General features: G+C 37.4%; 1 protein-coding gene across 1 annotated transcript; it reads left to right on the top strand.

Annotated features, from left to right (window-relative positions):
- The first annotated feature begins 467 nt into the window (after positions 1–467).
- Positions 468–15,523, top strand: MED30 (mediator complex subunit 30). The gene is made up of 4 exons (XM_009321677.1): positions 468–656; positions 1,634–1,792; positions 3,860–3,970; positions 14,616–15,523. Exons 1-4 carry the CDS (start codon positions 483–485, stop codon positions 14,709–14,711), a joined length of 540 nt encoding a protein of 179 aa, XP_009319952.1. The 5' UTR covers positions 468–482; the 3' UTR covers positions 14,712–15,523.
- Positions 15,524–17,685: the final 2,162 nt, after the last annotated feature.

The raw sequence follows: 17,685 nt of genomic DNA, 5'->3' as shown, positions 1-17,685 counted from the left end.
GGGGCACGGCCTGTGCCCTGGCCTCCCGGGCTGCGGGGTGGGTAAGCGGTGCCTCAGGCCGTTCCCTGCAGCGGAGGGAGGGGCAGTTGGGCAGGTGCCGGTCCCGGAGCCCGGCAGGAGGGCAGGAGGGCATGATTTTAACGTGTTGGAGCTGGGCAGAAGACCCTTTCGTGTCCCCTCGCGACAGATCGAGGCAGGGGCCTCCTGGTGACCGCTCCGAGGGGCGGTGGGTGAGGAGCACCCCCAGTTCCACTGCCCAGCAAAGCTGTAGCGGTTAAGGGACTGGTACCTAAACCAAAGGGTACAGCACTGGGCTGCCTTTTATCAGTTGAACAGTTTGATCTTGGATAGGACCACGCGTGGGGAAAAGGAATTGTACACACACCGTACAGAAGTTTGTTTATTATGATGGGCTCAAACAAGTACTTAATCACTCCGTCTTAACTTCTTTGTGCAGCTTGACTCAGGGTTAACGTCAAGAGATGTCAACTCCCCCTCTCGCTGGGGCAGGCATGCCGCCTGGTGCTTTCTCAGGGACACAGGCTCAAGCAGCTAGGGAGGTAAATACAGCTTCTCTCTGTCGAATTGGCCAAGAAACTGTGCAGGACATTGTATTTCGAACCATGGAAATCTTCCAGTTACTGAGGAACATGCAGGTGAGAAATAACTTTTTCTTTTTACGGTCCTCAACTTCCCATGTTTTTACCACCAACTGCCGGGATATGTAGGCACAGGAGATAGCTTAGGACATTTAAACATATAACTCGGTCAAACTGCTTTGAAAAGGGGGCTTGACTGGAGAAGTGGATACTCCTCTTAATATATTTGCTTACTGCTGTACGTTAAGTGAAGATGGGGAAAATTCAGAAATACTGTATTGTTATTGCCCCACAATAAATATACTCTAAATACACTTAATGTCTGTGTTTTCCTTTAAGAATAGTGAAGCCTGTTTATATGCTAGTTACATTTCTCTGTTTTGTTAACATCTGGGGAGTAATTTTAGAGGAATTTTCATTGATCTTCTTCTGTAATATTTTCCACCTAGAACTTTTTGACATTTCTTTTTGTTATTAAAGTGGGCATGATCCTTATTTGTGGCTACTTACTGAGAAGACATACAAACATTTGTTGTGCTTCTCTGTTGAGAGCAGAAGATAAATAATCGCTCCCATTCCCTCTGTATTTTCATGACTCTGGCAGTTTCCTTCTGCAATTATCTTAGGTATAGGTATACATACTTAGGGTTTGCTAACTTTGAATTCACTTTGATTGTGTCTCTGAATTGTGACCTGGGGTTGAGACACTAAGTCTCAAAGTGTAATACTCATAACAGATGACAACAGTGTCATGCTTAAGCATTTTGAAGACATTCACTAAAAAGAGTTACAGAGGGATTGACAATGACCAAAGTGTAGAATACGTGAAGCTGTTTGACAGCAGTGATTTGGCACATCAGATGAGCAGATAAAATGCAGAATTTTGCTGATAGAGAAAACAGAAGTTTCAGTTGATTCCTGTGGGGATAGTGTAATTGTCTTATTTTAAAATGTAGAAAACCCCCTCTGTTTATTTTGTGTGATAGAAACTTTAACGTAGTATTTTTAACGTTTTGGGGTTTTGGTTCTCTAAGTTACCGAATGGTGTTACTTACCATACTGGAACATATCAAGACAGACTGGGAAAGCTGCAGGAACATCTCCGTCAGCTATCGATACTCTTCAGAAAACTGAGACTAGTTTATGACAAATGCAATGAAAACTGTGCTGGGCTCGATCCTGTTCCCATAGAAGTAAGTATCTTTATTCATATATAAATTAACAAATCAGAATAACCACTCTCTGCTTAGCATATCATCCATTCTCCTGGGTTGCAGGAGACTCATAACAAGTTTTAAATGCGACTGGAATTATTCAGTGGACTGAATTCTGTTTATTATTTGGAGCTGGTTGAAAGATTGTGAAACTTTCACATTAACATCAACAATTCTTACCAATTGGGATGGATCCAACTTTGAAATCAGACTTCATTTAAAATGTTAGCCTTTTTCCTCAGGCTTCTTGGTACATTTATCAGTTTGTTTCCACTAGGAAAAAAAGAGTCAAAAGAGTCAGGGCCAGTTTTTTTGAAGAGATTGTTATAGTGGGGAAAAGTCTGCTTTAAGCTCTCACCTGCCAGCCTGGCTCCCTGAGTACTATGCGTTATTCACTTGCTCTGGCCATCAGTCTGCGCCTCTATAGTTCCCTCAGTCAGCTGCTCTTAACCTGCTGAGCCAGTATGAACCAAATCTGAATGCGCAGTGATGATGGAAAAGTGAACAGCATAAGACTTCCAGGAAGTAGGATCGGCCAAAGTTTTTCCTAATAAAAATGCTAAAGAAGGACAACGAAGCTGGTGAAAGGTCTGGAGAACAAGTTTTATGAGGAGCAGCTGAGGGAACTGGGGTTGTTTAGCCTGGAGAAGAGGAGGCTGAGGGGAGACCTCATCGCTCTCTACAACTACCTGAAAGGAGGTTGTAGCGAGGTGGGTGTCGGTCTCTTCTCCCAAGTAACAAGCGATAGGACAAGAGGAAACAGCCTCAAGTTGCACCAGGGGAGGTTTAGGTGGGACATGAGGAGACACTTCTTCACTGAAAGGGTTGTCAAGCATTGGAACAGGCTGCCCAGGGAAGCGGGTGAGTCACCATCCCTGGAGGTATTTAAAAGACGTGTAGATGTGGTGCTTAGGGACATGGTTTAGTGGTGGACTTGGCAGTGTTGGGTTAACGGTTGGACTTGATGTTCTTAAACATCTTTTCCAACCTAAATGATTCTATGATTCTATGATAATATTACACCCCAACCTAAGTAACAAGTTAATATGCATGTGATGAGCAACTTGCTCCCAGACTTTTAAACTAATTTCTTCTTGCTTATTTGCATCAATTACTAGTCTTTCATTTGTCTGTAACGTGTATGTGAACAAAGATGTAATTTTGCTATCAACTTCAGCTTTTCTCAGTTCAGGACAGAAGAATCAACAATAGACTGTAGACTTTGTGGATGTATGTTATGTATAAAATGTTACAGCTTGTAATTATTTTTGAATAAGATGCTAGTAGCTTGGGAGTGTTCTGACACAGAAGCATGTATTTGTTTTGTATTTAGTATATTTACTGATTCTTTTTAATTTTTTTTTCTTAGGAAGGGAACATGCATTAATATTCATTTAGAAATTCTTTATCAGAGATTTTTGGCTTTGTAGAAGCTTACAAAAAAGATAGTACGCTATACACCTGAGGAGATCACAGTGGGAAAATTCATACAGAAAAACTCCTATTAGGTAACTGTGAGCCTGGTCTTAAGAATAGCCAAACAGAGGCACACTAAAATAGCAAGTCATAATTAGGGTATTAACCAAGTAGCTATGTCAAGCCAGTCATAATTATGTTTAGTATATCACTGAAATACTTTATAATAATGATAATTTCATGTTTGTGGTATTTCATAGTGTGGAATAGTAAATTTTAAAATCACAATCTACAGAGTTGAAGAATACAAGGATTACCTGTGACAAACATCTTAAAGTATAAAGACTGGGTTCTGGCTGCAGTTGTGAAGTTGCTTAGGTCTAGGTATGGCAATATGTGGGATTGTGTCTTTTTGAAGCACATCGTTTTCCTGGAGAACCGACAGGTCATTCCAAGGCCTTTGGGTTTGCGGCGATGAAGTAAGCCTGTCTCCACTTCCTCTTGGGAAGTTTGAACCTTTGTAGAAAATGGTAGTACCTTATGTATCTCCTGTTTTCAGTTTCTTTTTTTCTTCTTCTTTCCTTTTTTTTTTTAATTTTTTTTTTCGGCTAATGTTTCTTGTCTTCACAGCAACTTATTCCATATGTTGAAGAAGATGGCTCCAAGCACGATGATCGTGGTGCTGCAAGCCAGCTTCGTTTTGCTAGTGAAGAGAGAAGGGAAATCATGGAAGTAAATAAGGTAACAAAGTTGAAATTAATTTGCGTAAAACTGTCACTTTGTCATTACAAAGCTTAAATTTCTAGATTGCTGTACTAAATGCAGCATGTGTGATGACTACCATCAAACTTGGTAATAAATACTTCTTGCATATAACTATTTCAGAATTACCTTTTAGGCAGTTTTTTTTTAGCTGTACCTCTGGCTGTAGAGTTTAGGTTTCCTGACAATTTTAACTTGTGCCTCTTTTTAAACCGATATATATTCTTCTGAATACGGTGTATTATGTTTATGCTTAACCCACTACATATTGGCAGTACAGATTGAGATATGGTGCCTGTTGAACTTACTCCTCTTCAAAACTTACCTTAGGCATTAAAAAAATGGGTATTGAACATCAGATGTGTAAATATTATCACAGTGATGTGAGTTGGTAAAGGATTTTCAGGGCTACTTTCTGTATTTTGACAGTTTGAGGAAGACCGTTCTTTTGTTAAATGTAGTATTTATTGAATCTTGACTCATTCAGAAAAAAATATACTATGTATGATAAAGATGCTGTTAAATTTTCAGTTTGAGTGGCAGTATGCAATTGAGTACAACTACTAAAGATGGATTCAAATCTAAAAATAAATATGCTGTAGTAAATGCTAATATAATACTGAGATGAAAAATATGTCGTTTTACCAGACCACAATTTTGAGCAGTTTCTTCAATCTGTAAAGTACAGATTGAAGAAATCCTACAAAACCAGGATTAATTAAATATTTCTGTAGCTGTAATATCTGTAAATGCTTTGTAAAAAGGAGGCATAATCTACAAAAATAACCAAGCAAAGGAAATAAATGAGTAAAATATTTCTTTATGTAGAGAATATTTGGTGGATTTTCAGCTTTTAAAATATTTCTGGTATTTTAATAATTGTACCAAATTTTTCATAACCCATTTATGTAGAAAAATGCATGCATATTGTACAGGAGAAAATGGGAACAACGTGAATTTAGAGAAAAGCAGTTGTCAGCTGTCCTGTTGTATTCTTTCTGTTCAGTGCTGATGTAAGCAGGGTTGTATATATTATATTGTATGTAATGTTGTACTGTGAATTTATGCACATTTATTTGCAATCTTTAAGTGTTAATAAGCTTAACTGTCCATATTTGCTGTGGTTTTGATAGTTTTATGACATGTTTTTGCCCTTGTTGTACTTGTATGCTAATACGTTTTTAAACCTCCTTGGTGTGATCTTGTGAGAAGAATTTCATGAATGTTTATGATGAGTTCTAAACCTTAAAAACGTTGATGGTGTTACAGGACCATTGGTAGCAAATTGGTAATTAAGAATGTACGCAGACATTCACTTAAATCTGGTCTGAAATCCTGTATTTACACTGAAATGCCTAGACCTAGTTTCCAGATTTTCCACAGTCAATCTTCAGAAGATAGTTGAACTTTCTCTAGTATTTTTGTGGACTAACTGCTGCCAAAGAAATTTAAACTTCTTGTTTTTGAAAGTGCACTGAATTTTTTCTTTTATCTCTCTCCAGCTGTATAAGTACATCCACTACCAGTTTCAAAGTTCCAATTTTAATACATTACAGAGTAGGAAATGCTTTGGTTTTTTTATGACTAGAAATAAAGAAATTCTTATTTTTGCAAAGAAAAATCACTAGAATCTGGTTAATTAGTCTAATTTCTGACACTGGCTCCTGGGCTCAGATAGCCCTTTCTGGTTCTTAGCTGGCACTCCTGACAGCTTTTCAGTCCTCTGTAGTATGTAACATCCATCTTCAACTCAATTTTGCTTTATTTATTTTAGCAAAATTTCAGTAATACAAAATGTTGATGAAAATGCTGTGACAGGGAAACCAACATGACAGATGAAGAAGCTTTTTATATTCTTGACCCACTGTCTTCCTTCAGCTGGTTGTCCTGCTCTCACCTAGTCCTTCTTGCTGTGATAGGCAGTATTTTTTCAGTGTTGCGTGTTACTGGTACCAAAAAAAGCATTATTGCAATAACCCAATACTTTGACACTATTGAGACATTTGAATTCTTAGGCCTTTCACGGGTCTCTTAATTCTGCCATTCTTGCTGTGATATCCCAGCTTGTCTGATCTCTTTAGTAGCTCTGGATATATGTGAAAGACACTAACTGCCCTGCAGTGTGGAGCACAGCCAAAACCAGTAGATCATATAAACCTTATGGATCATATATTCTCACACAAAACCATCCCTCCTTCCAGGAACCACTGACTTGAAACATAGCAGCTCTGCTTTGCTACCACAGTTGTCTGGGAAGGGGGAGCACCCTCAGTGGAGGAGGAGAGGGGTGTCACGTGCTTCCTATACTCACCATCTCCCTCATGGGGCAGGAGAACCTGTTGATGTAGCAGAGTTCCTAAATACTGCAGTAGCTTTTGATGATGGTTTACTGTATAGTGACATCTTTTGGTCGTCTTTATTTATTTACTATATTAGACTTCTGTTTTAGGTCAGAAAGTTTAATGTGCTCACCTTGGCTAAGAAGTACTTGTCCATTAATTTAAAATGCAGATCAGTTTACAAGGTAATGAATTTCTGTCCTAGCAATTCAGTAATATTTAGCAATTGTAGGTTTAAATAAAACCTATTAAGTTTAAAAACAAAAGGGATTTTTGCCAGCACTAAGAAGAGTGCACCATTATTCTAAAACAACCAAACAAACCATTTATTGAGCACTGACTACCTCTACCTTTTGTACTAAACAATTCTCTCCTGCAGTTTCCCAAAATGTTGCTTATCCCTTTTATCTGTATTTGCTTTCTAGGGTTGTAAATTGTTGAGGTGGTTGACTGTTTTCTGGAATAAATAATTTGCTATTCCAAAATCAGTTTAGCATTTGCATTGGTTCTACTAATACAAGTCCTGATCCAGTTTTCACTGAGCATAATTGCTATTTGCAACAATTGGAAGCTGTTACCAAAATTTCCTCACTTGTCTTCATATTTTTTGAGTCTTTGATGTTCAATCTACAGGTTTTTTACCTTCTAAGTATAGCATCATGTGTAATATTTTCAAGATGTCAGGCTCACCTTGGGTCCATGGTCTTGTAGTACATTTGACAGGACTTACAACAGAAAATATCAAATCACAGACTGAGAACACTTTGTGTTGCTGCCTTATCAGCAGTTTTCTTCACTGCTTGTTTTTAGAAATGGAGCAAGTACAGCTTTGCTTTTTTAGATGCTGTAGGTCTGGTTTCAAATGAAGCACTTAGGAAAACCATTGCATAATTAGTAGTCTCAGTACATTTGGCTGAAAATTAAATGATGTGAAATAGCATTCAACATTCCAGGTGACCCTTTAGAAAACAATCATGTTTGATATTCTTAATTAATCTTTGCTAACTGGTTAACAGTGATCTTGCTAAGAGAGGAAAAGACAATCTGCATGACAGGCTTTTAAGCTAAGCTGTTACAAGTTTTAGCTCTGGGCTTTTTTGATAACAAAACCATTGTGTACTGCAGCTGATGTTGTTTAGGGAAGTAGTCCTTAAGATGACAGCAATTTGCAATTAGTCTTTCTCTTTGGAGAACTTTACTTGAAAACTACTTTTGACTATGCTGAAAATCTGCATTGCTTTCAAACTATCTTGCACACTATTTGTGTGTATTTTTAATTTGTTTTGTATTTGTAGAGTCCTTTTTCACCCAAAGTATGAATGTGCACCAAGAAACACTTTAACAAGAGGGGAAGAATTGTTTATTTGTATACCTTCTCAGCAGATTAATCTGCACCAGGAGCAGTTCCATCCTGTTTTGGGTACCTAAACTGGCTCTCTGCAATGGTAGGATCATAGAGGAATTTAGGCTCAGTGGGAGGTCTGGAGATTGTCTGATTCAACCCCCAGCTCAAAGCAGAGCCAGCCAGCAAGGTTAGATCCAGTTGCTCAGGCTCATATCCAGTAGCATTTTGAATATCTGTAAGGATGGAAATTCTGCCCTTTTGTGGGCCCTTCTTAAGTGTTGACTTCGACTGTGAAAGTTTTCCTAATGTTACATTGGAATTTTCTTTGTTGTAACTCATGTCCACTGCCCCTCATTCTTTTGCTGTGTACATTCAAGAAGAGTCCAGCTTTGTCTTTTCTATGATCTTCATTAGGTAGCTGAAGACAGCATCGTGATCCTGCCTTAGCCTTCTCTGCTTGAGACTGAATAAATATAGTTTTAATCGTCTTGGTGGCCTTCCACTAGATGTTCTCCAGTACGTTAGTGTTTTGTATTGAGCCCCAAATTGGACAATTGTTCTCCAGAGCTCAATAGAGGAGAATAACAATTTCATTTGACCTGATAGGTACACTCTTGCTAATACAGCACCGTGTGCAGTTAGTCTTCATTGTTGCAAAAAGATCCACTGCTGACTTATGTTCAACTTTTCAGAAAGCTTCAAAAAGGACGTCAGGTCCTTCTCTGCAAATCTGCTTTCTATTCAGTCAGCCCTCTGCCTGTGCTGTTGTATGAGTTTATTTTGTTTTCAGATGTAGGATGTTGCTTTAATTGAAGTCCCTGAGATAGGTGGTGGCCTGCCTTTCCCACCTGTTGAGGTCCCTCTGAATTGAACGTCCTACCACTGAGTATATTGACCACTATCCCCAATTTGGTATTGTCCACAAATTTGATACTTTGATATGGTTATTAGGTGATTAAGTGTGGATAAATCATTAATGAGAATATTAAGAATATTGACCTTAGTATCAATCCTGAGAAACATCAAGAGTGACCAGCTGCCACTTGGTCTTAATACTGATGATCACAACATTTAGAATCCAATAGTCTAGCCAGTTTTCTATCAATCCTATAATCCACCTATCCAAACCACATCTCTCCAATTTGGCTACAAGGATACTATGAGAGACTATATCAAAAGCCTGACTAACATGAAAGTAAAGAAAATCCCCTGCTCTCCCCTTGGCCACACAGCCAGTCATTTCTCAATAGAAGGCTATCGTGTTGGTCAGGCACAACACATCTTTGGTAAATCCAAGATGACTGGTCCCAGTCACCTTATGGTTCACGTGTGTGGACATGACTTCCAGAAGGATTTGCTGCATAGTCTTTCTGGGGTCAGGGGTTAGGCTGACCAGCCTGTAGTTTCCGTAGTTTTCTGGATCCCTCTCCTTGCCTTTCTTGGAGATGAATTGAGATGTTCCCTTTTTCATCAGAGGCCTCTCCCCATCTCCAAAGGAAAATTATGTAGAGTGGTCTTGTAATGTCATCAGCCAGCTTTCTCAGCACTCAGATGTATTTTATTCCATATAATGAAATACTTCCTTTGCAGTTTCATATAAAATGTTGCATGCAAAGTTTTCCATGTAGCTTCCTATATCAAAACAATATCATGGTTACAAAGTTGAGAAAAGTTAGGAAACACCAAGCTCAAAGCTGTCCGTACAATCCCAGTTGTCCCCTTTTGTCCTTGTATAAATGCATATTATACAACCTTTATTACATTATCACATTTGGTTCCTCTTCCCCCCCCCACACCTCCCCTTCCTTTTCTGGAAGAGTCCTTGAGCTATTCTGCTTTTGTTGCAGACTAGGCACTGTTTAGATTGAATCAGTATTGTGATAAATAAGATTATAAGAATCCTGGTTTATGTATTGTGTAACTTGCATGAGGGCATTGAATAAGCAGGGAATTTGTGAATGAGAAGGAAGGATTTAATGTGAGTAGTGACTGAAGGCTGCTCTTGAGAACTGGATTTTTATCCTTGTCTCTGCCACAAAATGTCTGTGGTGATTGTTCATTCTTCCCCTTATGATTGGTGATAGCTGTCCTTTGAATATGTGGGAAGCTGTTAAATTACGAAGTTTAGTGATGGACTTCAATCTTAGATGTCTCTGGACAAAGTTAGTAGGCACTCGAGTTTTATCCATAGTGTTCCTGTGACTTAGTTTGCCATCTGTAACTGAGGATCATACATCTGTGTGATTTTCATGTTAAGAATGGGGATGTAACACTGAGGAGTGTGGTGGAGAAGCACCTTGAGGAACGGATAATTCCATTACAGGCTACATAGCTTAGAGGGTGCTCGGTAAATAAGACCTCAGACTTCATCATTGAATGGTAAATAATCGGTATGAAGCAAACATCCATCTGTTTTAATGAACACACTTATTCCTCTGCGAACAACAGAGCAGCGGATACATGCAACTGCTGTCTGGTTCAATATGTGAAAAGTATTGAGCATGCAGTGGAGCGCAGGCTGTCACTGGTGCCTCTGTGTGTTTCAGGAGCAAAGAGTTATGCATGCCAAAGGAGCAGTTTTCCTTTCAGCTGTCAGGTGTGGAGGGAGACAGAAAACCCAGTCTCTCATTTCCAGTAAGGATAGAACAGTTATGCCTGTGAATGACATCAGGAAAAGCTGTAGTTATTGAACAATGAGTGTCTTAATGTTTAATTGCACAGCAGTCAGTGTATTAGTGATGAATACTTTTTATCCATTTGAAAAATATTATAAATAGATGAATATATGAATTTATTACGATGGAAAGTGGGCCTTGGTATCAATTGAGTAGCCATAAGTTAGAGCATCACCTGGCAGCTTTAAGAGAGTTTGAGCAAAGTGTTGAGGCATTTTTTCTAGCTTTTTTTTTTTCCTGCTGTGTGCATATAACATTGTAAGTCTTTTGACTATAAAACTGAAGGAAAAAAAAAAAAAAGGACGTTTTCCACCTCCTTACTTCAGAGATTTCATTATGAAGGACTCACTTAAAAAAAGAACAGTATAAATTGTCAGGACAGGCTTTACTTTTTCTCATCTATCACAAACATTGTTTGTCTGTAGAAATTTCTTGCGTTTGACTTGCATGGAAAAGCAGAGGCCATTGTCACCTTCATAAGACTTTCAACAATCACTTCCTACAGCAGTTTAACAGTCAGAAGGAGTAACATAGTTATGAAAAAGAAGATGATGCAAGTTCTCTCTGTAGTAGAGTTGTAATCAACAAAGTAAACAATAATTCTGCTGAGATTTATGCAAGTAAAGGTACTACTATTATTAATATTTAATGCTTCATTACACTTAGATGTACTTCTGGCCTGTACTGTTGCAGGTCTTGAACAGAGCAGGTAAAAACTATAGCTGGCACAGCATTCAGGAGAATGGTCTTATATGTAAGATTTTCAAGATGGAAACACCTCATCTTTTTTTTTTTTTCTTAAGCAGAAGTGCCTGTACAACATAGGCAAGTACTTTTGATGTTTTTACAGGCATCAGTTGGAATATAATCCCACTCTTCCACAGTGTTTACACTATTATCTTTGCCTGAAGAAGGGACTTTTTAACAAATGGATGGAGTGCAGAATAATTGACTCATAGTGATGTTTAGGTTTTACAATGTGAAAGATAGATCAGCTTAAGATGAGGAGAGAGACAGGAACAGTGTGCAAAGGAAAGTTCTGATACATCTCTGATAGAAAGTTGTGGATTGGTCTAGACAGTACTGATTTCAAATGACATGAAAGTGAACCAAAAATGAGTTTTAGTCAAAAATTGATTTCAATCAAAGTTGAAATTACTGTGTCCTAAATCTGTATGAAACATGTCAAGTTCTTTATGGCACGTTCCTTGAAAGACAGCTATTTTCTGGATGTATGTTATGGTTCTCCCACTTTGTTTCATTTATGTGGGTTTTGTGCTTCTGTATATGTTTTCATAAATGTCCTACCTGACCTAAGCCTACTAAGGTCTCATTGGTTACTGGAAGGTGCAGTCCTTGCCAACTCCATCATGCTGGCCATAGTACTTGCAGTGTCAGTCAAAATGGATAGTTAATCACATTGAAAATTAATATCACCAAAGAAGATCCCTTAGGATTGGTTTTCAGTCAGATCACTTTTCTGATGGAGAGGGACTAACAGAAACACGCCTGTCAGATGTAAGGTGAATTTAGATCTCTTAAACTCATTATAAACTGCCTCATATAAAATAATTTTCCTGTGCTATCTTAAAACAGATAAAGTCAGAAGCTGTAGCATATATGTAGGATGAAGTACCTTTTCTTGTTTCATACAACTGTTAATCCTGAGAAACAGTCCAGAGTTCAACTAAGTCATTTCAGTTGCAATCTGTTCAAATGAGAATTTGTCATTGCTGCAGAAGCTGCTCGCAGAACTTGCCCATTTCCCAAGAAGGCCATTTCACCTATCTTTCCAAGGTTAGACCTGAGTTGAGATGTTTTTACTGGCTCAGCAAAGTCTTAAGCAGAGGCCAGTACTGCCAGTGGTGCAGAACATATTAATTATGTAGTACTTTGTGGTGTGGACCACTGCCTGTCAAAGATTGGTAACAAAGATCACTATATGCATTTCAATTAGGAGACCATGCTCTCTGAAGTGGGTTTTTTCTCCTCTCTTCATTCTTTTTTCAGCGTAGCAATCCAGAGGTGGTGCTTCATCTTAGATGTTTTTTCTGTCTCTAGAAAAAGTAGCATAGAAGAGCTAAGAAAATAGCTCTTCACTGAAGACAAGGATCTAAAATTATCTTCAGATAAATAAAGTAATAATTGTATACTTGTCTTTACAGATGCTTTGAAAACAAATGAAATCCAGTTTGAAGGTTCCCTTGTCTAGCATCAAGTAAAGATCAAGCAATTTACAGTTTCATAACACTTGCACAAGAAATGAAAACAGTCTTACAGAATCAGTCTTTTGGGCATAACTTATGTAAAGTTCACGTGAGCATACCTATGTAACAGTATTTAACAGTACAATGAGACATGGATGGAGAGAGAACACAATCTGCATATCAGAGGTTAATGGTTCTTCTTTCTATCTGTGACTTGAATAACCATTACTGGCTGTTCAGCCTTCATTTCTATTGATGAAGGCTTTGAAAAATCGTGAAATGGCATGCCCTCAATATCAGTGAGTGACAGCTTGCATGAAACTAGTAGTTCTGATGTAACATTCATTGATTGTTTTAAGATTGAATGTTGAGGATGGCAAACAAATACGTTTAAAAATGCCACAGGTACGAACGTGCTTGTTTATCTCATCCCTCTTGCGCTTTCTCAAGCATCAAGATCTTACATTACGAGCTTTTGTAGGGAGAGACTTGCAATTCTGTCATTTGGATGCTGTGGTAACTACATGCTTCTCAGTTTTCTCTCGTCCTTAGGAGTTGGATCTCTGCTGTATGTTGTGAAGTCTTGGATTAGCAAATGGGAAAGGAAGTGTTAGATAAATGCACATAGTTATCTTTAAAATACTTTTTAGTCTGTCAAATGCTTGATTAGAAATTCTGAGTTAGTGCGCGTGAACTATCCTACATCTGTTTTTACACCCTTCTCAGGAGTCTGGAATTGCGTGTTGTCTCTGCTTCCAGGGAATGCGTCCACCAAAGTCTGTGTTCAGGAATATTTCCCTTACTCAAAGTACTATGTTCCCCATGTAACCTAAGGCTAATTACCATATTACTTCAGACCATTTTTACAGGTCTCAACTGAATAGACTTCCTTTTTTTCTCTGGACTTCTTTCACAGCTGACCAGCTGGGCAACTTAAAAACATTGGTGTGTTGCCCGCATCAAAATTCAGGAGACTGATTTTCAGGATTTTGCTTCTTTTGTTGCTTCCTTTTATCACTGTTCCAGTTACTTTGGTCATGTTACTGATTTGAGTCACCCTTTTAATGTATTGCCATTTGTGCAGTGCAAATAACAAAGTTACGTCAAACATGAAACATTTTGAATAGTTTGTCCTCTTTTGATCGTAGCAAGTCTTTCCTGTGCTTTCACTTTACTTGGAACTGTGGACTTTGCTAATGAATAAGTAGTTTGATTTCTAATGTAAGAAGGCTGACATTTGTGAAATCGGAATGAAATGAAGAACATAGGTTGTTGTTAACAATAGACACTTACTTAGTTCTTGACAGCTTTGATCTGAGCAGGAAAATGAATAAATCAGACAATAAATATGTGTATTATTGTGAAACATGAAAGGTTAGGGGGATTGTGTGGTGTCCTAATGCACTGACCTTTCTTCTGTAAAGACGTAATTTTTAAGTTCTGGTTATGCATCCAAATAAAAGCGAGTTTGCTGTTGTTCTCTTCCTTCAAATGCTTCTGCAGTTCACAAAAACAAACACATAATATTAAAGAATTCAGCATGCTTGGGAATATCTATTTCAAGACAGGACCCCTTAGCACATCAGGGTTGACCTACATAGGCAGACGGGCTGGAAAAGCTTACAGTACCTTGTGCTTTGTTCAAACTTCTACTGTTAATCCCTCATTTTTCTGTGCACCAAAGTTATACAACATATGTTCACATAAATTTACCTGTTCCCTGAATTCTTTCTTCCTACTTAAAGTGCTATCTTTTGGACTTTGGAAAGAGGATTAATCCCCACAAGCCTCCAGTTTTTGGAGAGATCAAGTGTTTTGATAAAAAGACTGCTGTGAAAAGAAACAGCATTCCCCCTCTTGCAATGGTCCTTAACTTTTGAGGCTTTCTTGTATTTTTAGAGTGTGCTTTAAAGAGGATGTATTATACCACTAATACTGCTCACAGGCAACTGAGAAAAAGATCCATATAGCATTTCATAACACTGTAACTTTTGTTGAATTTCTGAGTGTGCTATTTGAACTGATCACAAAAAAACTTCTAATAAACTCTTCCCACAGAAACTGAAACAGAAGAATCAGCAGCTGAAGCAGATCATGGATCAGTTACGGAATCTTATTTGGGACATAAATGCCATGTTGGCAATGCGGAACTGAACAAGGAAAATCAAACTTTGTAATTGGAAAAGATACAAATTTGTTTGGATATACTTAATTTCTTTCTAAGAAGTAACATGTTTTCCCACAGCCATATTGCAGTAATGTTTGAAAAGTCTTCAAGATTAAAACGTTGGGGTTTTGTAATAACTTAAATGGTGTTGGCTTTGTTTTTATAAAAGATTCATCCTACAGGTTTTACCTGAGTGATTCATTTAGGCTGAATATAATACAGCCTAAGTAATTTACAGTAATAATTTGGATTGCTATGCAAATGAGGGTTTTTATAAATGAAGTGTTTCTGGATTTTTTTTAAATAATACAGTTAACACTGTTTTAAAAGCATGTGTTTGCATGCCATTCTGCAAGGCAAACCACCTCTACAGACAGGAAAAGCTGCAATACAGAAAAGTCACTCTAGTAAGCTACAGGACCAAAATGTGTGATCAGATATTATGATGCAATATGTTTCTCCATTGTGAGAACATATACTAAAGGCTACTATGCCAGATAAGTTCATCTTATTCCATATCGTATCACTGAATATATGTTATAGTGGATCAGTTGGAGCAAAATTCAAAAGCTACATAAAATTACCCCTATATCCTTATGGATATAATTAGGTCTTTTTAAGTGAAGACTATATACATATATAGTCAACACTAACTTCTTTTGTAACTATGTGTTATAACTTCTTGAATACTGCTCCAGCTATTGTATGGTGTAGTATTCCTGTAGCATTATGTATGGTTGGAATACTTTGATTTTGTTTACCAGAATGCACTGAATAAACGCTTCATTGATCTTTTCCCTATGACTGCCAGTCCTAGAAAACTTTGGAGTATATGAGCAGTTCATTATTTTGAGTTAATCATCAACCTTCATCTTTCTTTGTTCTGCCTCTGGTATTCCTCATAATTTCCATTAGCCCTGAAAATAGTCTTAATAATTTTTGTTATCCACAGATGCTGCCAGTGGACTACGCATCTCTTTTTCCAGATGAAAGAATATGTAAAATAACACTGTTCAGTACATATCTGTAGGGCACTCTACTGTTAATATTTGTCAAGTTGAAAACTGACCATCCTCATGATTTGCTTCTTGTGTATTACTTTTAACTCTCATTCCATGCCCAGTCAGATTCCTTAATAGTTTTGAGTGAAAGGTTTGCTCAGAACCTTCTGAAGAGTCCAGTTAAATGGTATCCTTTTAAAAGATTTTTTTTTTTACAACATGGGGTTTTGATACTGAATGCTTATTGATTTGAGATACATGGTTTTAAAAATGTTATACTGGTTTGTTGTTCTATCAGTCTTTTTTATTTTGCTTTTTAATAATTTCAACCTATTTGTCCACTCCTTGAGGTAAAAATCACTGTCATGTAATAGACCCGATCACGCCTGGTTAACAGTATATGACTTTTACCTCAAATTAGGTACAATATAGTTGTCTTTTATTTCTCCTTTTGAAAGCTTTAAATCTTAACAGGTGAATGAATGCCCAGTCTTATAACTGCAGATAAACAGAGTTAGAAAATGTTAATTTTGATTAGTTTACCCAGTGTTGAAAGTGATATGTAACTATGATAATACCTAGATGTGAGTAGATGTCAAAACACCTTACAAATAAGGTCGCTCTCTGTTCTCACATATTACAAATGGAAGAGTGGATAGCTTACTCGGTGGCAAAGCTAGCAGCAGAACTGTTCGTTTCCCGTTTAGATTGACCACTATGGCAGACTTGTTGGTCAGAAATAATGGTTGATTTCTGCAGCTGTGAGAGGCATAACCATTCTATATACAAAGCTTTTGAAAAGGAGATGAAGACTGCAAGCAGAGATTTTGTTTTGTTGTTTGATTAAAATGCAGGTGCATTTTTGTATTTGCAGGGTGTAGTGGCAGCTTTCTGTTTAGTGTATGTCTAAGCATGCATCCAGCCTAGAAGAAGTATTTGAAGTGGATTTTGAAATGGCACCAAGATCTTAATTGTGAGTGTAAAATTCTCAGTATTTAGTATTTCGTTCTATTTTTGGAACAATTATGGAAAATAGAGATTAGTCTAGACTTTACTGCCTGTATACTATCTATGTATTCTTACTAAATGTCTTTAAAGTTTGTTGACTTTTTTATTGCATATAAACTGTGCAGAAGTAACCTAAAATGTGAATAAGAGTGCAAATATTGCAAGTAAATGTCTGGACAATACAATATTCAGCTTACTCTGCGCAGCTGCTAGCAGTAGCCAAGGTTTATACTACAATTTTTCATCTGGGAGAGAGGAGAAAACACTTTAAACCACTAGCAGAATAGATAGTGCAGCAGCTAAATTGCAAAGTGCAGAAATTGACAGAATTATAAATTATCACAGTAAATACTGTCAAAACAGGAACTTTGCAAGGTGTTGGACCAAACCCATACACTGTGACTTACACAGATGAAAGTAAGGGTAGTGAACATAATTCATATGCTACCACATCCATGAATAAGTATAGGATTTGGCCAAGAAGATGACAGTTTCAAGAAAAGTGGCAACTCCTCAGCTGTGAAACACTTTTAAAGGAATTACTGGGCATCAACATGTGCTGAAATGTAATATTTAAGTTAATGCTAACTGAACTTTAACTGCTGGTTAATGAAACGGCACAAAATGAAGTATTTACGAATACCAGCAAAGCAATACCAACACAGATGTTTCAATGTTTTGTTTATATATCATTGACTATTTCTGTATTTCTGATTAGGCAGAAGCTGGATAAACGTACAGATAGTCCCAGGAGCAGATACCAGAACCTAGGATGGTTCCATTTTTGGAATATAGAATCATAGAATCATTAAGGTTGGAAGAGACCTCTAAGATCATCGAGTCCAACCGATATATATAATATAAATATGTATTTATATGTAATATAAATATATATTATATATTAATTATATTTATATATAATATAAATATAAAAATATTTGAGGGGGTTGGG

The sequence above is a fragment of the Pygoscelis adeliae genome, unplaced genomic scaffold, assembly GCF_000699105.1.
Source record: "Pygoscelis adeliae isolate BGI_AS28 unplaced genomic scaffold, ASM69910v1 Scaffold111, whole genome shotgun sequence".
Classification (NCBI taxonomy): domain Eukaryota; kingdom Metazoa; phylum Chordata; class Aves; order Sphenisciformes; family Spheniscidae; genus Pygoscelis; species Pygoscelis adeliae.
Note: the sequence above shows the minus strand (reverse complement) of the source record. Positions and strands in the feature narration are given on the sequence as shown.

Coding starts and splice junctions, on each gene's coding strand:
- MED30 (XM_009321677.1), top strand. CDS start 483: ATGTCAACTCCCCCTCTCGCTGGGGCAGGCATGCCGCCTGGTGCTTTC. Junction 1,793..3,859: donor TCGATCCTGTTCCCATAGAA/GTAAGTATCTTT, acceptor TTGTCTTCACAG/CAACTTATTCCATATGTTGA. Junction 3,971..14,615: donor AAATCATGGAAGTAAATAAG/GTAACAAAGTTG, acceptor CTCTTCCCACAG/AAACTGAAACAGAAGAATCA.